At 35.3% G+C, this 21,281-nt stretch overlaps 1 protein-coding gene across 7 annotated transcripts; it reads left to right on the top strand.

Annotated features, from left to right (window-relative positions):
• The first annotated feature begins 340 nt into the window (after positions 1-340).
• Positions 341-15,662, top strand: CLEC7A (C-type lectin domain containing 7A). Of its 7 annotated transcripts, none has more exons than XM_036252907.1 (7): positions 568-676; positions 930-1,123; positions 2,437-2,532; positions 4,448-4,504; positions 5,943-6,094; positions 7,712-7,830; positions 14,771-15,662. In XM_036252907.1, exons 2-7 carry the CDS (start codon positions 979-981, stop codon positions 14,901-14,903), a joined length of 702 nt encoding a protein of 233 aa, XP_036108800.1. In that variant the 5' UTR covers positions 568-676; positions 930-978; the 3' UTR covers positions 14,904-15,662. The 7 variants fall into 7 exon arrangements, with proteins under 7 accessions (XP_036108798.1, XP_036108802.1, XP_036108801.1 ...); XM_036252904.1 differs by having other exon boundaries at positions 4,448-4,585; XM_036252905.1 differs by lacking the exon at positions 930-1,123 and having other exon boundaries at positions 341-676; positions 4,448-4,585.
• The last annotated feature ends 5,619 nt before the right edge of the window (positions 15,663-21,281 follow it).

Here is a 21,281-nt window from a genome sequence, read left to right as displayed (position 1 = left end):
TGAATCTATAGTAAACAAAATAATGATAAAATTAAGGTACCCAAATTGCTTAATAGCTTACATAGGCCAAGTCAATTAATGATGTCAAACTTATTTGTGAGAATAACGAAGGCAGTATAAAATGCTTATCTTTTTATGTTTCTTATTTTTTTAAAATCTAAAATAGAGCCCTATCTATTGTGCTGCCTTATAATTTTCTTAAGAATCTTGAGTTTCAGAAACAAGATCTAAAGATACACGTAGGAACTTACATCATAGTTTTTATTTCCTGCTTTTGGAAAACTGGTTGGACTACTTACTTAAGCTCAACTTGTTAAGGTTCAATCAATGCATATCTCATGTGGCTTGACTCATAGGATCCTCTTTTGTCCAGAGGCACTTGTCTTAGAAGAGAGAGAAGAGCTTGGTGACTTGACTCATAGGATCCTCTTTTGTCCACAGGCACTTGTCTTAGAAGAGAGAGAAGAGCTTGGTGACTTGACTCATAGGGTCCTCTTTTGTCCACAGGCACTTGTCTTAGAAGAGAGAGAAGAGCTCTCAAACGCTGTGCCAATTGAAGGACTCAACAGAACAATGACAAACCACTCTGAGCTGGACAATTTGGATGAAGATGGATATACTCAACTACAATTCAACTCTCGAGTCCCTACCAGGAGAACTGCATCCTTAGAGAAAGGTATTTTTTTTTCTTTCTGCCTTCAACATTTTCATTCTCATCAACTAAAACACTTAAATGGAAAAAATTGGAGAAATTTGTGATTGTAGGAGTTTTATTATTATTATTATATATTTTTAAGTTTTCAGAAGTCATTGAAGATCACTTGAATGTGCACTAAGCCTTTTCTCCTGGCAACCATTCAGTGTCTAATTATTAGTATTTAAAGTAGTCATGATGATGACAGAAAATAGTCACAGTATTTTTTCTACAGAAATAGGACAGCAGTGAGGAGATGGTAATAAGTATAACGCGCTACAAAGATGAAAGAATTCCAACAGGAGTGGCTTGTTTATTTGATGGAAGTAAATTGTAGAGCAAACGTCAAGGAAACTGAAAAAAGAGCTTACATAAACCACATCAGGATACTAGAGATAAGAAAGAGAAGACTGAAAAGATGGAAGATAGGTGAGGGATAAAAACAAACTTGTGATTTTGTGGTAGAGGCCAAAGGAAAGTTGGAAGTTACAGAATTTAGAATCCTGAATCTGATTTTGTGTGTGTGTGTGTGTGTGTGTGTGTGTGTGTGTATCTGTATTGTGTTTCTTTAAGAAAGGGAATTCTTTGTATATCAGTGAAGAAAACTGTATGTGTGAGATGAAAAAGTCCTATTAATAAGACATGAGTCTTACACAAAATATAAAAGAAGTGAAATGTGGAAAAGAGTGTTAAAAGGTCTCTCTTGCCTGGCTGGTGTGGCTCAGTGGATTGAGCGACATCCCTTTGACTGAGGTCTTGGTTTGATTCCCAGTCAGGGCATATGCTTAGGTTTCAGGCTCAATCCCTGGTTGGGGGTGTTCAGAAGGCAGCCAATCAATGTTTCTCTCTCACATGGATATTTCTTCCTCTCTCTCTTAAAAAAAAATCACTTCCTAGAATGAGTCTCCTCTATAATTTTCTTATCTGACAACTCTCTGAAATGCTCTCCTGCTTATTCTCAAAGACAAAACTGTTTTTTGGTGTGGTGTTCTTAACATAAAATGTATTCCCTGTTATCAAGAGAGAGATTATTCACAGGTTTCGACTTCAGAATTTACTCTCTTCTTCTTTCTGGTGGCTCACATTGCACAATTACTTTGCTCTCTCCACTTGCACAATTCTTTTCTTGGGCAACCTGTTGAAGAGTGGAAAAACTGGATGACGTAAGAGGTAGGGAGGTGTGTGTGTTTATGAGGATATGTACATAAACAGGTAGTTTCCTATAATCTGCTAGTGATCTCTAAACGAGGTGCTTTTCCATGTGTTTGACTGTTTAATTCCCACAACAATTCTTTGAAGCATTTTTACCCCATTTTTCACAAAGAGAAACTTAAAAATAAAAAAGAAAGTAATTTGCCCAAAGTCATGCAACACCTACCTTAAAAGAGAAGATCATCTTTAGTAATCAGTGCTATTTCCCCTACTTAGCTATTTCTTCTAAGAATGAGTGGGATTTCAGGAATCCTGGTAGTGTCGAGACCTGTAGACATCAACGTGGAACTGAAATTAAGAGTGCATAAGTATGAGAGCACTGTGCTCAAATTAGAGTTCCAGAACCCAAAGAGATGTGCTAAAGGTGGGGGAAAATTCAGACTAATCCTAGATAACTTGATTATCTTGCTATCAGTGATTAATGGTTCACTTTAGAATTCGCCAGATTTGGATGAATTGTAGAATTGAAGTGCTCCATGATCCATCATCATTTTTCTTCATTCAATCCCTGTTCCCTCTGGCTCCATCAGGCCTTTGCGGTTCATCTTCTTGGCGTTCCATCGCTGTGTTCTTGGGAATCCTTTGCTTGATAACACTGGTGGTAGCTGTGGTTCTGGGTACTAAGGGTGAGTACTTCTGGGGAAGATTAACAACAACATATATTTAACACATATTTCTAATGTGCCATACATTCTTTTCAAAGTTTGAAATGTATAATCTAATTTCATCTGTATACTAACCCTATTGAATTGGTGCTATTAATTTTCATTTTATTTATAAGGGAAGTAAGAGACTGGGAAGCTGTTTTACTTTTCAAGGATCATAAACTAGTTGGTGGTGGAACGATGATTAGAAATTTAGGCAATCTGTCTAAAAGGTACTCTGAAGTACCTTGCTTTACTACCTTCCTTGAATAGCTAGCTGGTTTCAATGCTGTGGAATTACCAGGATAAATTAATGGAAGGAAACCAGTGGAGGTGAAGGAGAAAGTACAAAGTGGTGCTAGCTTCCCAATAAAATAAATTCTCTAAAGAGACTATGTCTCATGATTTAAGAAAACTGTTTTAAACCCCATCTCTAATCTAAACTCTGTTGGATAATACCAGAAATTACCTGAAGCACTTACTAAGTACTAAGTAGGTATTTTGTAATGGATGAATAAATTTCTTTAGATTTATATCTCATGCATTCAATTATCAATAGAGAATTATTTTGCCTTCAGAGGGTCTTTATTAGATTCTTTAATTATTCAAATGTTTATTGAATACAGTCTATGTTATAGGTACTGGGTAGGTTCTCCAGGAGCTTTTATTTTAATTTTTTAAAATTCCTCACCCAATAATATTTTTGCCATTGATTATGAGAGAGAGAGAGAGAGAGAGAGAGAGAGAGAGAGGGAGTGAGAGAGAGAGAGAGAAATTGATGTAAGAGAGACACATCAATTGGTTGCCTCCTGCATGTGCCCCGACCAGGGCGGGGGATTGAACCTGCAATCCAGGTATATGCCCTTGACCGGTAATCAAACCAACAAGCCTTTGGTGTGTGGGCCGACACTCTAACCACGGAGCCACACTGGCCATGGCAAGGAGCTCTCATTTAAAAAATACAATGAAAAATATAGAAGATATATTACTATTTCAAATCTATCATGACTCCAACTGACTTTATTCCATTTGCTTTCTGCTTTCTCCTTAATTATCTCTTTTTTCTCTCTAACTGCTTCATTTTTTTTTCTATACCACCTTTATGGAAGTTATTTTTCCCCATCTATTTAATCTGTCATCTGTTTATCTATCATCTGTCCATCTTTACCTATGTATCAGCAATGTGTTATCTATTTATCACGAATAAAAAATGTATCTTTAGCCCTGGCCAGTGTAGCACAATTGCTTGGAGTATTGTCTCATGCTCTGAAGAGTCACAGCTCAGTTCCCAGTCAGGACACATGCCCAGGTTGCAGGTTTGATTCCCTGTAGGGCATGTGCGAGAGGCAAATATATTTCTCTCTTTTTCTCTCTCTTCCTTTCTCTCTAAAATCAATTTTTAAAAAAAGTATCATCAGGTGAGGATTTTTTTAAAAAGTATCTCTTTTTACTTCTTGATCCCTTCACTTTTTTTATTTGTTCCCCTCTGGCAATCATCAGTCTGTTCTCTATATCTATATATCTGTTTCTATTTTATTTGTTCATTTATTTTGTTCTTTAAATTACATATATAATTGAAATCACATGGCATTTGTCTTCCTCTGTCTGACTTATTTCACTTAGCATAATGCCCTCTAAGATTTTATTCTTTTTTACGACCAAGCAATATTCCATTATATATATATGTACCACAACATTTTTGCCCACTTATCTATTGATGGTTATTTGGGTTGCTTTCATATCTTGGCTATTGTAAATAACACTGCAGTGAATATGAGATGCATCTATTCTTTTGAATTGGTCTTTATATTACAATAAAAATATGGGTTTAGAATTTTAATTTTCAAACATAATAGAATTATCTTTTTGTCACTATTGTTGTTGTCATTCTATGAAGGTATTTGGAGAACCAATTCAAGAAATGACCCATTGAAGAATGATAGTTTTCCATCAGGTAATGAACAGAGTGGCAGTCAACACACGCAATCATCTTTAGAAGGGAGTGTGACTTCTCCAAAGGCTCTCACAACCACAGGCAAGGACAGACTTAAATGATTAATGGAATTCTTGATTCAAGAAGGTTAATTATTGGTGTTATGGCCTAGAAGGGGGTGGGGTGGGGTAAAAAGAGCATTTTTATAGGCAGTGATTGCACTTTCAAGGAAAGCACACATTAGTATTATCTCAGTCTAATATGACCCTGTCATATAGACAATAAAGTTATGTTGTAAACATCCATGCACTTGACTGAACAGTTCTAAGTTGGATTATTTTTTCCCAAATCAGTAACTAATTTATCCCCATCTATGTGTTTAGGCCTACAGAAGATTGTGTAACTTGAAATACATTCTTTGTTCTTGGAGAAATGAAATGTTAAAGTGATATAGTAAGAAGAAATAGTATATTAGAAAGGAAAAAAGGGAGAGATAAAGGAAAGAAGGAAAAATGTTGGTGAGAATTAAGAGGCTAAATTACACACACGTAGGAGAGATAGACTTAATAGATATGTTCCTGAAAATTCTGTTTAAATTTGTTTTTCTTTCATCATACAATTTCATTGACTTCTTTACAATTTTATATACACTTGATCTGTACTTCTAATTGCATCATTATTGACTATGGCAACATTTTGACTTCAGTTTTCCATCTCTGTACCCATACTTCCTCATGATTTGTCTCAAGTAGCTAATAATACAAAACAAATACTCTGCAATGTGAATAATTTTTCTTATACTTTTCTCATTTGGAAAATTGCCTTCTGAAATGGATCTCACACCTGTAAAATAAGTTAACATGAAATTACTGTATACCCCAATGATTGTTTCGAGTTGATTTATTTTAAGAGTTATGAAGAAAGGGAATTCTGGGCTGAATTTGAGGGAATGATAGACAAGAAGGAAAGGAAGGTTGACTGCCTTAAAACACTTTTATAGTTAATTCACTTTTTAATTTTAAATGAATGGGGGCATTTCAGTGTGGCCGCTTTTGTAAAGTCATATTCTTATAGTTTAAATTAGCAATGAAAAAAAAAATATTTTTTAATCCTCACCTGAGGATATTTTTCTATTTAACTTCAGATAGAGTGGGAGGGAGGGAGAGAGAGTGAAACTTTGACGAGAGAGAACACATCAACTCGTTGCCTCCCGCATGACCCCGACTAGAGCCAGGGCCGAACCGCCACTGAGGTACATGCCCTTCACCGGAATCAAACCCGCAACTCACTAGTTCTTGGGCCGATGCTCTAACCACTGAGCAGACCGGCCAGGGCTAGGAATGAAATATTTTAATGGCAATTCCTTAATTATTTATTGTGTCCTGAGGATGGTGGTGTTTGCACTGAAAGAGCGAAATGGTCTGACACGAATCACATCACATTTATCTTTTATTTCCAGGGGTTCTTTCCACGCCCTGTCCCCCGAACTGGATATTATCTGAGAATAGCTGTTATCTATTTAGTATATCACTGAATTCCTGGAACAGAAGTAAAAGCCGATGCTCTCAACTGGGCTCTTCTCTCCTGAAGATAGATAGTTTAAAAGAATTGGTAAGTGTAGATTTCAGTTTTAATTATCTATGATCTATAGTGAGTAGAAAAACAGGTAGATTCTAGATAATGATAATCTTCCCTAAGAAAAATAATTTTTAGTACTCTCCATAATTATAATAACAGTATTCATTAAGTGGGTAATGTTTAGAATATATGCTTTTCATTTTAATTAATTAAAAAATAAGCACATTTTATTTTATATAGTTTTATTTTTGAAAGTATTATAGATGTCCCTTTGTTTTCCCATTGACCCCCTCCTTCCTAATCCTTCCCTTCTCCTGCTTTCCCCAACCTAATGTCTGTGTCCATTGGTTAGCACATTGTATTTTAAAATAAATCTTTTTGAACACACTGCAAGTTTGCATGACTACAAGAATCTGGCCACTACTCATTTTTGTGGGTTTGGATTTCAAATTTTAAATTTGGTGGTAGAACATTCACTCCCATGTTATCATAATCAGCAAGAAAAATAGCTGTAGTGATAATATACGCTTATAAATCACTTACTCCTTATACTGAAAAAGGCAAAGAGGTTTGAAAAGTAAACTTGATATTGCAATGCTCATGTTATTTGTAAGAAAAAAAAGAAACAACAGCGGTTAAAAGGTAAATATTTGTGTTCTGGCTGGGTGGTTCAGTTGGTTGTAACATCCTCCTGTACACCAAAACATTTTCAAATTCAATTTCTTGTCAGGGCATCTACATAGGTTGTGGGTTTGATCTCAGAACGGAGTGGGAATGGGAGGCCACTGATGGGTGTTTCTCTCTCACATGGATGGTTCTCTGCCCCCCACCTGTCTCTCTCTCTCCTTTCTTCTCTCTCTAAAATCAATAAAAACATATCCTCAGGAAAGAATTTTTTAAAAGTTAAATATTTGGTATTGGCAACAAATGTGATAGACATTCAGAGATAGATCTCTGTGGACATAAAATGTTTTACAGAAAAGGTGGGACTTATAATGCATCATGAGTGAAGGCTAGATCTTAGATAGGCTATAACAAGGGTTAGTGATTGGGAAGCATTCTACACTATAAATCTAAACAATTTATAATTCCTACCTTAATTTTCACTACTCTCAATTTTTTTGTTGCTGTCTTGTCTTACCCAACAGTTGTAGTTCACATGACAATTAGTTAAAGTATATGTAGGGAAAAAGAAAAAGAAACTGAGTCTGCCTGGCATTTAGACCTTCCTGTTATTGCCACTATATGCACTATATTTGTCAACAATTCAAATATCATCATTAATCCCCAGATTACTATTCACAAAACATGCAGTCAGACTAAATTATTCTTAAGTTGTCATCTAACTCTGAGAAGTATTTCTTGACAAAGTTCCCATAAATTAATATTTTCAATTTGAGGAAAAGATAGTGACCAGTCATCCATGAACAGTGCCTAGGAGACCTGTTGTCCTTGGATGTTGTCAGGTAGATTAAATGGAGGTAGTACAATTTTGACACTAGAGATATATTCTTTCCAGGGTGACAATCATCAAGATTATTTCTTTCTCAGTGTCTGTAAGAACCCCTCTCTGTCTTTGTCTCTCTATCTCTATCATTTCTGTTTATCTCTCTCTTTTCTTGACATGTATTTGTATTTGTTTCACTGCAGGACTTTATAGAAAACCAAGTGTCTTCCACTCCTTATAATTCATTTTGGATAGGGCTCTCTCGCCCTTCGGCTGAAGGACCATGGCTTTGGGAAGACGGTTCAAAGTTCTCTTCTAACTTGTAAGTATCTAGAGAGAGAAAGTCTCACACCCTTTCTCAGAAAGGGAAGAGCATGTCAAGTAGTTAGGAATGTGATTTGTTGACCATATGTAAGAGAGACAAAGAGAACCATGATTAGTGATGGGGAAAAAGAAAAAGTGAGCCAGGAAAAAAATAAAATAAAAGAAGAGGCTAGCAGAGGACTTGACCATCCAAAAGAACTGAGCTGCCATCTAGTGCTATCAACACAAATGCTCCCTTTTTTCACCGGGAGAGCATCTACCACCAGTTTGAAGCTGTTCAGTAAGGAGAGTCACTGTTGGTTTGTGTAAAACTGATTAAAAGCATGGGCTTTGGAGTTATGTCTCTGTTTGAATCAATGATTGGCCCACTCACACGTGAAATTGGATAAATTGCTTAACCTATCTGAGCTCCTCATTCCTCACCTATAAACAAGAATAAAAGTAGTAGCTACCTCTTAGAATTTTGAGATAAAGGAAATAAAGTAAAATCACTTAGGATAGTGTCTTGCATATAGTCAACATGTAATACACACTATTATCATTAATTTTAAAAGCAACTGCATTTTATTTTTTATAAAGTTCTTTTAAACATTTTACACTTGCATGATTACAAATTCTTCTAATTGTGTACATATTAATCAGGGTTCTTCAGGGAAACAGAACCAATAGGAGATCTATCTAGACCTATGCAGATCTTCTTCTCTGGAGATCCCTAATACACACACAATGAGGAAGAATTCACATTTGAAGATTTATTATGAGGAATTGACTCACATGATTATGAAGACTGGGAAATCCCATGATCTGCCTCTGAAAACTGAAAAGGCAGGAGAGCCTGTGGTGTAATTCAGTCCAAATATAAAGAACTGAGAACCAGGGGTGCTAGTGATGTAGCACTCAGTAGTGGGCAAGAAAAGATGAACTGAGCTGGTATGTCTTAGCTCACACAGTGAAACAAGAAACAAAGGACAGATTCTTCCTTCCTCTGCCTTTTTGTTCTATTTAGGCACTCAGGGAATTGGATGATGCCCATCCACATTGGAGAGGGCAAATTACTCTGCTGAGTTCACTAATTCAGACACTAATTTCATGCAGAAACACTTTTACAGACACTCAGAAATGATGTTTAATTGAATATGTATGTGGCCAGTCAAGCTGACACATTAAATTAGCCATCACTAAGTATTGAAATCTTTCTTACTGAAATTGCCATTCATTTTCTTCTTAATAGCTTCAGAATATGAAATATATTCTGCTTTTTAGTTTCTATTATTGGTGTGTGTGTGTGACTGCCCTCCCCCCCCCATTAATCTCAGTGGGTATGTTTTCCAATTTAATTAGTCTGTAAAAGAAAGAAGTTTTGGCTTTGTTGATTGTCTCTCCTTTTAAATTAAATTTTTTTCTTTTAACTTTTTATTATATTAATTTCTTTCATTAATTTCAATTCTCATATTTAATATTTTCTTCCATCCAATTTCTTTGTGTTGAATTTGCTATTCTTTCTCTAACATTTTTTGTATGGATGCTTGACTCCTGTAATTCACCCTTTTTCTCAAATATGTACATTTAAGGCTATAATTTTAATTTATTTTCATTGTCATTTAATTTGAGATACTTTCTATTTTTCACCATGAGTTGTTCTTTGGCTTATGAGTTACTTCAAGATGTATTTATTAATTTATTTATATCTGTGTATTTATAGTTATCATTTTAAGTTTTAGCTTAATTCCATTGTGGTCAGAAAACACTCAGTGTGACTGAAGTTCTTTGATTTTTATCTATTTCTTCCCATACTGAGAGATTTCTATTAAAATCTTCCAATAATTCTACTTCAAATTCTGCAAGCATTTTAGTTGATGTATTAAAGCCATATTATTAGATGCATATAGACTTAGATGTATGGATTCATGAAGTCCGTTTATCTAGATATTCCCACATGTTTATGGTTTTCATTGCTTCTTATTCCTTTTTGCTTCTTCTACCTTCCGTTTTACACTGTTTTCCTCACGCTTGAAGAATACTCTTTAGTATTTCCTCAGAGTTGAAATTTTAGAGTTAAATTCTCTATTTGTGTAAAACTGTTTTATTTCAACTTTTCTTTCTAAAAACTATTTTCTTTGAGTATAAGATTAGACATTAGTAGCTTTTTTGCTCTTAGACCGATTTTATTATAATGTATTCTACTTTATTATTGCTTTTAAAGATTAGCTATTTGAAGGCAACGGATGTTTTAAATCTGCTGTTTCTTTTCAGATTTGGAAAATACTCAGCCATACTTGCTCCAAATGATGCTTCCTCCCTGTCTTCCTTTCTTCTGGGATCCCAGTTATATGCATTATAGTTTATCTTTTTTACTTTAAACTATTTACTTCTCATATATCTTCCAGTTTATTAGTTTTTTCTCATCTGTTGCTATTCTGCTGTTAAAAGTATCCATTAGCCCTGGCCAGTTTGGCTCAGCGGTTAGAGCGACGGCCTGCGGTCCGGAGAGACCCGGGTTCCGTTCCCGCTAAGGGCACGTACTTCGGTTGCAGTTTGTCCCCGACCCTGGTTGGTCGTGCGGGTGGCAGCCACTCGATGTGTCCCTTCACGTCGATGTTTCTCTCTCTCTCTCCCTTCCTCTCTCTCCCTCCCACTCTATCTGTACAAAAAATGGAAAAATATCCTCGGGTGAGGATTAAAAAAAAAAAAAAAGTATCCATTAAATTTTAAATTTTGTTTAGTGAATTTTTCAGTTCTATAATTACAACTTAGTTCTTTTTAAAATCTATCCCATCACTATTTATAATTCCTAGCTTTCTTTCATCATTCCCAACATTGTCTTTAACTCCAAAAATACAAAGTACAGTTGTTTAACATTTGTCGTTGATAATTTCAATGTCTTATACTCGTGTGAGACAGTTTCTACTATATTTTTCCTATTTTTCATTCCTGTTGATTTGTTTTCTTTACATGCCTGATTAGTTTTGATGGTGTTAACATTACATCTCAAATGTTTGTAAAATTAACTTGAAGTTCACAGAGTGGCTTTTCATTTGCTTCTGGCAGGCACCATTGGGTAGGACTAGGTCAAACTGCTGAGTATGATTACATTTTCATTTTAGCACCACTGAACTATTACACCTTCCACGGGCACAATCATAGTTAATTTATTAACAAACACTCTTGACAAAGTATATAATCTATATTTTCATAGCACTTGTTTTCTTTTGCTATTTTAACATATGACTAATGATTGACTCATTTTTTTTTGTTTTGTTACATGGAGTAAAATACCTTTTATTTTTTATTTTGACATTTACTATTATTTTATATTAGTTTCAGGTGTACAGCAGAGTGATTAGACATTTATATACTTCACAAAGTGATATCCCTGATAATGCTAGTACCCATCCAGCAGCATACAAAGTTATTACAATATTATTTACTACCAATTTGTGCTTTTTAATTTTTTTACCTTTTCACCCAGCCCTCCAACTCTCCTCCTATCTGGCAACCATCAGTCTGTTCTCTGTATCTCTGTTTCTCTTTTGCTTGTCTGTTTTTGATTTTATTCTTTAGATTACAGATATAAATGAAATCATATGATATTTGTCTTTCTCTGTCTGATTTATTTTACTTAGCATAATATGCTTAAGGTCCATCCATGTTGTCACAAACTGTAAAATTTCATCCTGTTTTACGGCCCAGTAATATTCCATTGGATATATATGCCACCTCTTTTTCATCTAGTCATCTCTTGCTGGGCACTTGGGTTGCTTCCATACCTTGGTTATTGTAAATAACACTGCAACGCACATAGGGGTGCATATATTTTTTGAATTAATGTTTTGGATTTCTTTGAATAAATTCTCAGAAGTAGAGTTGCTGGATCATAAGGTAGTTCTATTTTTAATTTTTGAGGGACCTCCATATTTTCCATAGTGGCTGCACCAATTTGCATTCCCACCAACAGTGTGTGAGGACTCCCTTTGCTCTGCATCCTCATCAACACTTGTTTGTTGATTATTGATGATAGTCATTCTGACATATCTGAGGTGATATCTCACGATGATGTTAATTTTCATTTCTCTGATGGTTAGTGATTTTGAGCAAAGATCTTTTCTTCTCTTTTTTTTTTTTTTTTGTGGTACGTGCCCCTAGCAGGAACTGAACCTGGGACTCTGGTCCGCAGGCCGATGCTCAGCCGCTGAGCCAAACTGGCCAGGGCGATTTTGAGCATCTTTTCATATGTCTATTAGCCATCTGTATGTCTTTGGAGAAATGTGTAGTCAGGTCCTCTGCTCATTTTATTTGTTTGTTTTTTGTTAAGTTGTATGAGTTCTTTATAAATTTGATATATTATAGCCCCTTATTCATTGTATCATTGGACAATATCTTCTCCCAATTAGTAGGTTGTCTTTTTGTCTTCTTGATGGTTTCCTTTGCTCTGCAAAAACTTTTTTAGTTTAATGTAGTCACATTTGTTTATTCTTTCTTCTGTTTCCCTTACTTGCTGAGATATATCAGAAATAATGTGCTCTTTTTAAAATCACAAGAGTGGTCCCAAATTAATATTGTGATATGTTACTATGCCTTGGTATTTTGGGTGGCTATAACTTAATTTACTTCTGTCCACACCTAAAAAAAACTCTTGGATATCAAGGAAAATTTTTGGAGAACACTGGTCAGAATTCTCCCTGTGACCTGGATCAAAATTGTTTCATGCTCTTAGCCTAGTTCTTTTTTACAGAAGAATTCTCTCAATAGTCCAAGCTCAGGGCCAAGAAGAGATAGATATGCAAGATAAAGAATACCAGACTAGGCCTGGCCAGTTTGACTCAGCGGTTAGAGTGTCCAGAGAGACCTGGGTTCAGTTCCCGCTAAGGGCACGTACCTCGCTTGCAGTTTGTCCCTGGCCCTGGTTGGTCATGCGGGTGGCAGCCACTCAATGTGTCCCTTTCACATTGATGTTTCTCTCTCTCTCTTCCTCTTTCTCCCTCCCACTATGTCTGAACAAAAAATGGAAAAATGTCCTCGGGTGAGGATTAAAAAAAAATACCAGACTATAGCTTTTACACCAAGGCTCAGTGATGTTCTTTGAATTTGACTAATTAACACTGCTTCTTCAGGAGATTGACGACAAATAGAACAGAACCATGCTTCCACTGACCCATGTTAGTTAATGAAATTGTTTGACACTGTATTATCTCTCTCTCTCATTTTGTTTGTTTGTTTGTTTTTTGACATTGTATTCTAATATAATTCTGCTTTCAGGATGCATTAAAATATACAGGATTTTTTTTCTTTCCCTTTCCTTAAATTCCTTTGATATCTCTGATTCTTTTATTTTATTTTTTTGTTATTGATCTTATTTATTTTTATTGTTAAAAGTATGACAGACGTCCCCCTTTTTTCCCTATTGAACCCCCCTCCCTCTCTCTCCCCTCTCTCCCACGCGCCTCCTGCCTTACCCAGCCTAGTGTCTGTGTTGATTGGTTGTACATATATGCTAATAAGTTCTTTGGTTTATTTCTTACCACCCCTGCTATCCCTCATCGCTTGAGGTTTGTCAGTCTGTTCCCTACTTCCATGATTCTGGATCTCTTTTGGTCGACAGTTTATTTTGTTCATTATGTTCCACAAATAAGTGAGATCTTGTAGTACTTGTCTTTCTCTGACTGGCTTATTTCACTTAGCATAATACTCTCCAGGTCCCTCCATGTTGTCTCAAAGGGTAAAATATCTCTCTTTTTTATAGCTTCATAGTATTCCATTGTATAAATGTACCATATTCTTTATTGATTTTAGAGAGAGAGGAAAGGAGAAGGAGAGAGAGAGGGAAACATAGATGTGAGAGAACATTGATTGGCCATCTCCTACATGCTCCCTCACTGGGGATTTGGCTGACAACCTGGGCATGTGCCTTGACCAGGAATCGAACTGGCAACCTCTTGGTGCATGGGTCTACAGTCAACCACTAAGCCATGCCATCTGGGCTGATATCTCTCATTCTTAATTTAGTTCTATAACTCTTCTGCTTGGTCTACTCACTAATATATCCAATAATAATTTCACTAAACTGTTGCTTTGTTTGATAAATATATTTCTAGGTAAGAGGAACTGTCTATAGAATATTATTATTTTATTTGTCATAAGCTTCATTTAATTGTATGCAACTAGTAGTATTTCTTAAAAACATAAGCAGCCCAAGTGCATATCAGTAGATGAGGAGATTAAAAAAAATATACTACATTTTCACAACAGAATACTCCTCTGCCGTAAAAAAAAGAAAGAAATCTTACCTTTTGTGACAGCATGAATGGACCTGGAGAGTATTATGCTAAATGAAATAAGCCAGTCAGAGAAAGACAAATATCATATAATTTCATTTATATGTAGAATCTAATGGACAAACTAAACTAACAAACAATATAGAAACAGACTCATAGATACAGAGAATAGACTGACAGCTGTCAGAAGGAAGGAGGATTGGGAGGCTGGGTGAAAAGGTGAGGCAATTAAGCAAAAAACCAAAAACACAGACACAGACAACAATATGATGATTGCCAGAGGGAAAGGGCGTGGGGAGGTGGAAGAGGGCAGAGAGGGATAAATGGTGATGAAAAGAGACTTGACTTTGTGAAGTTAGTACGTGTTGCAGTACACAGATGATATTTTATTGAGTTTTACCCTTGAAACCTGTATTGTTTTATTAACCACTGTCATCCAATAAATTCAATAAAAAAAAATTCCAGTAGTGTTTATGCCTTAATAATGAAGGATATGTTGCCCTTTGAGAACGAATACAATTTAAATTCAAGTCTCCTGTTCTAATAATGTAGACAATTAAAAAACTTCTTATTAATATCCTCACGAGTTTATTTCAGCATTGTGCAAACAGTAGACAGTATTCTTTATATTTGTTCTAATTACCTCATTATATTTTATTTTAACAGGTTTCAAATCAGAAGCACAGGTGTACAGGAAAACTCACCTCGAAATTGTGTATGGATTCACGTGTCAGCAATTTATGATCAGCTTTGTGATGTGCCCTCATACAGTATTTGTGAAAAGAAGCTGTCGATATAATGATGGGGGTGTTGACATGGAAGAGCAGAGAGAAGTATATAAGATAGTAAGGAGAGAATAAAACAAAACATGAATCGGAGGTACTTGAGGTCAAAATAAATACTGGAAATATCAACAGAGCTCAGGCAAGTTTAGTTTTAGCTGAGAAACAGATGTAAAGACTGTCATTTCTGCATGTTAACTGTATTGGTAGTCCAGTATTATGTCCTAATGGAGATAGAACAGCAGAACTTGAAATTTTATTCTACAACTGACTTGGCATTTACCTGGGATTAACCAGAACTCCTTGGTGTTTCAAGGAGAATTTAATTTCTGGCTCTGTCGTTCTTGTTCTTAAATAGTGACACTAAAATACACATGGTGTGCTTCTGCGGTTTGTTTCTCCACATTTAGCAGTGCATCATCAGACACAGGTAGAAGGCGCAATGTAATTACAAATAGCTGAATTAAAAAAATTGTTTCACTATAATCAGAGCTATTTTTTATTTTGTCCATCAATATGTCACTATGTCATGACTGTGATAAAAACCACCATGAAAAGCAGGAACTCCAACTTTTTTTTTTTTTTTCAAGTAAATAGCCCAGAAAATATGTCTGCCACATCTCTAATAAGATCTCCTATAATGTGCACTTGTAGGGAAATTGCTCTCAAAAGAAAGCTGTCTCCTATTTTTGTTGTTTAGTCACATTTTTGTTGTTGTTGTTATTATTATTTTTTTTATCCTCACCCAACGACATTTTTTGCATTCATCTTCAGATAGAGCAAGAGGGAGAGAGGGAGGAAGAGAGAGAGAGAAACATTGATGTGAGAGAGACACATCAACTGGCTGCCACCCACACGACCCCAAGCGGGGCTGGGGACAAACTGCAACCGAGGTACGTGCCTGTAGGGGGAACCAAACCTGGGTCTCTCTGGACCATGGGCCAGTGCTCTAACCACTGAGCAAAACTGGCCAGGGGTACTCACATTTCTTTAATTTAATTTTTCAGTTACAGTTGACATTCAGTATTATTTTATATTAGTTTCAGGTTTATACCATAGTATTTAAATATGTATATGCTTTACAAAGTCATCTCACTGGTATCCTAGTAATCATATGGAATAATACATAGTCATTACAATATTATCGATTATATTACCTATGCTGTACTTCATATCTCCAGGACTATTTTGTAATTATCAATTTGTACTTATTAATCCTTCACCTTTTTCACCCAGCCTTCCACCCCACTCCCATCTGGCAATCATCAGTCTGTTCTCTCTATCTATGAGCCTGTTTCTGTTTTGTATGTTTGTTTATTTTGTTCTTTTGATTACATATATAAATAAAATAATGTGGTATTTGTCTTTCTCCGTCTGACTTATTTCACTTAACACAATACCTTCAAGTTCCATTCATGTTGTTGCAAATTGTAACACTTCATTTTTTATGGCCAAGTAATATTCCAATTTATATATACCACCTTATTCATCCGATTATCTATTTATGGGCACTTAGCTGGCTTCCATATCTTGGCTGTTGTATATAATGTTGCAATGAACATAAGAGTGCATACATCTTCTTGAATTAGTGTTTTGAATCTCTGGATAAATATCCAGAAATAGAATCATTCAGTCATAAGGTAGTTGTATTTTTGATTTTTTAAGGACCCTTTATACTGTTTTCCATAGGGTCCACACCAGGTTGCATTCCCATCAACAGTGCGCAAGGGTCCCCTTTTCTCCACATCTTGGCCAACACTTGTTTGTTGATTTATTTTAAAAAAATATGTTTTTATTGATATTTTAGAAAGAGTGAAAGGGGAAGAGAGGTAGAAACATTGATGTGAGAGAGAAACATCAATCAGCTGCCTCTTACTTACCCTCTACTGGGGAGCAAGCCTGCAACCCGGACATGTGCCCTGACTGGGAATGGGACTGGGACCTCTCAGTCCACGGGATGATGCTCAGTCCACTGAGCCACACCAGCCAGGTTGTTTGTTGACTATTGATGATAGCCATTCTGACAGTTGTGAGGTGATATCATGGTGGTTTTAATTTGCATTTCTCTGACGGTTAGTGATTTTTTCATATGTCTGTTAACCAACTCTATGTCCTGTTTGACAAAATGTGTACTCAGTTCGCCTGCCCATTTTATTTTTTGTTAAGTTGTATACATTTTGGATATTAACCCCTTATTGGATATATCATTGGCAAATATCTTCTTCCTATTAATAGGTGTCTAATCATTTCCTTGATGTGTTTTCTGTTGTTGTGCAAACTTATAAAATTTTATGTAGTCCCATTTGTTTATTCTTTTTGTTTGTTCGTTTCTCTTGCCTGTGGAGATACATTAGAAAATATATTACTAAGAGCAATGTTAGACAGCTTACTGTCTTTTCTTTCTAGAAGTTTTATGGTTTTGGGGTTTACATTTAAGTCTTTAATCCCAAGTTTATTCTTCTGTGTGCTGTAAGAACATAGTCTAATTTTTTTTGCATGTATCTGTCCAATTTTCTCAACACAATATATTGAATAAACTGTTTTTAGACCATTGTATATTTTGATCCTTTGCCATAAATTAATTGGCAACATAGGCATGAGTATGTTTCTAGGCTCTCTACTCTGTTCCATCAATCTCAGTGTCTGTTTTAATGTCAGTATCATGCTGCTTCGATTGCTATAGGCTTGTAGTATAGTTTGCTAGCAAGTGGCATGATTATCTACGACTTTGCTTTTCTTTCCTAAGATTGCCTTGAGGATTCAGGATATTTTGTGGTTTCATATAAATTTTAGAATTATTTTTTCTTGTTCTGTAAAAAATGCCATTGGTATTTTGATAGAGATGGCATTGAGTCTATAGATTACTTTAGATAAGTATAAACATGTTAATGATGTTATTTCTTCCTATCCATGAGCATGGCACATGCTTCCATTTATTTGTTTCTTCTTCAATTTCTTTCTTCAATGCCTTATAATTTTTTGAGTACAGGTCCTTTTGCCTCCTTGGTTAAATTCACTGCTAGTTTCTTTTCTTTTCTTTTCTTTTCTTTTTTTTTTATCCTCACCCCAGGATATTTTTCCATTTTTTGTACAGAGTGGGAGGGAGAGAGAGGAAGGGAGAGAGAGAGAGAAACATCGACGTGAAGGGACACATCGAGTGGCTGCCACCCGCACGACCAACCAGGGCCGGGGACAAACTGCAACTGAGGTACGTGCCCTTAGTGGGAACCGAACCCGGGTCTCTCTGGACCGCAGGCCGACGCTCTAACCGCTGAGCCAAACCGGCCAGGGCTGTTCTTGAGCTTTTATTTTGTTTTTCCCATCACCATTTATCTTCCTGTACCCTCTTCTACAATCCCCCCACAAAATCACCATACTGTTGTCCATGTTTAAGAGTTCTCTCACTCTCTCTCCTTTCTTTTTTTTTTTTTCTCAATCCTTCATTCCTGGTCTTAAGAAAACCACTTTTAGCTTTTCTCTTTTGAGTGTGATGTTAGTTGTGGCTTTGTCATATATAGCCTTTATTGTGTTGAGGTATGTTCCCTCTATTCTCACTTTGCTGAGAATTTTTATCATAAATGGATGCTGGAAGTTTCAAATGTTTTATCTACATCTATGAATAACAAAATATAATATTTATTCTTCATTTTGTTTGTGTGATATATCACTTCAATTTATTGTAACTATTGAACCAACTTTGTGTCTCAGGAATAAATCCTACTTGGAAATGGTGTATCATCTTTTTAATGTATTGCTGAATTCAGTTTGCTAATATTTTGTTGGGGAGTTTTGCACTTATGTTCATCAGGAATAATGCCTGATGATTTTCTTTTTTTCTAATGTCTTTGTCTGTTGTTCGAATCAGGGTAGTAGTGTCTTCATAAAAATGAGCTTGGGAGCTTTCCCTTCATTTAAATTTTTTGGAACAATTTGAGAAAGATAGGGTTTAATTCTTCTTTGAATGTTTGGTAAAATTTCCTTCTAAAGCCATCTGGTCCAAGACTTTTATTTGTTGGGAGTTTTTTGATAACTGAGTATATTTTATTGCTAGTAATCCATCTGTTCTGATTTTGTGTTTCTTCTTGATTCAGTGTTGGAAGATTGTATGTTGTTAGAAATGTATTCGTTTCTTCCAATTTGTTGCACAATTTGTCGGCATAGAATTATTCATATTATTTTATTGTAATCCTTTGTATTTTTGAAGCATCAGTCGTCACTTCTCTTTCATTGCTGATTTTATTTATTTGAATCTTATCTCATTTTCTTGATGAGTATGGTTAAAGATTTATAAATTCTGTTTATCTTTTCGAAGAATTAGCCTTGAACTTTTCTATTTCTTTTTTTTTTTTTTAGACTGTATTGTATTTATATCCACAGATCTTTATTATTTCCTTCATTCTACATATTTTGGGCTTTGTTGTTCTTTTTTCCACCTGCTTTTTATTTCTTTGTCTGTTTCTTTATTTCTAATTTATGTTTATTGTTGAAAGTATTACAAATATCCCTTTTTATCCCTATTGACACCCTCCTCCCTGCTCCTGCTCTACCCTGTCTTCACTGAACTACTGTATGTGCCCATTGGTTATGAATATGTGCATATAAGTTCTTTGGTCTTTCTCTTCCAGCACTCCTCCCACACCACTTCCTTCTGGGGTTTATCTATCTGTTCCCTACTTCCATGTCTCTGCATCTATTTTGTTCATCAGCTTATTTTAATCATTAGATTCTACAAATAAGTGAGATCATGTGATACTTGTCTTTATCTCACTGGCTCATTTCACCTAGCATAATATTCCCCAGGTCCCTGCATATCATCTCGAAGGGTAAGAGATGTTTCTGTTTCACAGCTGCTTAGTATTCCATTGTGTAAATGTACCACCACTTTTTTATCCACTCATCTACTGATGGACACTTAAGTTGTCTCCAGATCTTAGTTATTGCAAATAGCATTGCTATGAACAAAGGGATGCACATGTTTTTTCTGATTTGCATTTCAGGCTTCTTAGGATATATTCTTAGAAGTGAAATCACTCATCGAATGGCAGTTCCACTTTTAATTTTTTGAGGAAATACCATGTTGTTTTTTATAGTGGCTGCACCAGTCTGCATTCCCACCAGCAGTACACTAGGGTTCCCTTTCTCCACATCATCAACAGCACTTGTTGTTTGTTGATTTATTGATGGTAGCCATTCTGGTAGATGTGAGGTGGTACCTCATAGTTATTTTAATTTTCATCTTTTGATAATTAGTGATGATGAGCATTTTTTTCATATGTCTCTTGGCCATTTGTATGTACTGTTTGGAAAAGTGTTTATTCATGTCCTCTGACCATTTTTTTAAAAAATTAATTCATTTATTTTTGTTACAGATGTTTTGTCTTTCTTTTGTTGAGTTGTATGAGTAATCTATAGATTTTGGATATTAACCCCTTATCCAATGTATCATTGGCAACTGTGTTCTCCCATGTAGTGGGTTCCCTTTTCATTTTGATGCTGGTTTCTTTTGCTGTGCAGAAAATTTAAGTTTGATACAGTCCCATTTATTAATTTTGTTTGTTTGTTTCTCCTGTCCTAGGTGATGTGTCAGTAAAAATTCTGTTATGTGTGATGTCAGAGATTTTGTTGCCTACATTTTCTTCTAGAAATTTTATGGTTTCACTAGTTACATTTAAGTCTGTCATCCATTTTGAGTTTACTTTTGTGTATGGTTTAAGTTGGTGGTTAAGTTTCATTTTTTGCATGTACCTGTCCAACTTTCCCAACACTATTTATTGAAGAGACTGTCTTTACTACATTGTATGCTTTTGCCAACTTTGTCAAATATTAATTGAGCATAATGTCTTAAGTCAATTTCTGAGTTCTCTCTTCTGTTCCATTGATCTATGTTCCCGTTCTCAAGCCAGTACCAGGCTGTTCTGATTACAATGGCTTTGTAGTATAATCTATATCTGGTACTGTGATTCCTCTAACTTTGTTCTTATTTTAAAAGATTGCTGTGGCTATTTTTTTTAATGTTTTATATAAATATTTGGAGTATTTGTTCTAGATCTGTGAAATATACCATTTTATTTTCATCGGAATTGCATCGAATCCTGGATTTTGTCAAGTGTTTATCAGCATCTATTGAGATGATCATATGATTTATATCTTTAATTTTGCTTATTTTGCGTACCATATTTATTGATTTGTGAATATTATACCACCCTTGCATCCCTGGGGTGAACCCCATTTGGATGTGGTGAATATTTTTTAAATAATAATGCAGGAGCTTATTTGCTAATATTTTGTTGAGGATTTTGACATCTATGTTCATTGGAAATATTGGTCTGTAATTTATTTATTTATTTTTGTAATGTCTATCTGGTTTTGGAATTAGGATTATATTAACCTCATAA

The sequence above is a fragment of the Molossus molossus genome, unplaced genomic scaffold (genome assembly GCF_014108415.1).
Source record: "Molossus molossus isolate mMolMol1 unplaced genomic scaffold, mMolMol1.p scaffold_m16_p_10, whole genome shotgun sequence".
NCBI lineage: Eukaryota > Metazoa > Chordata > Mammalia > Chiroptera > Molossidae > Molossus > Molossus molossus.
Note: the sequence above shows the minus strand (reverse complement) of the source record. Positions and strands in the feature narration are given on the sequence as shown.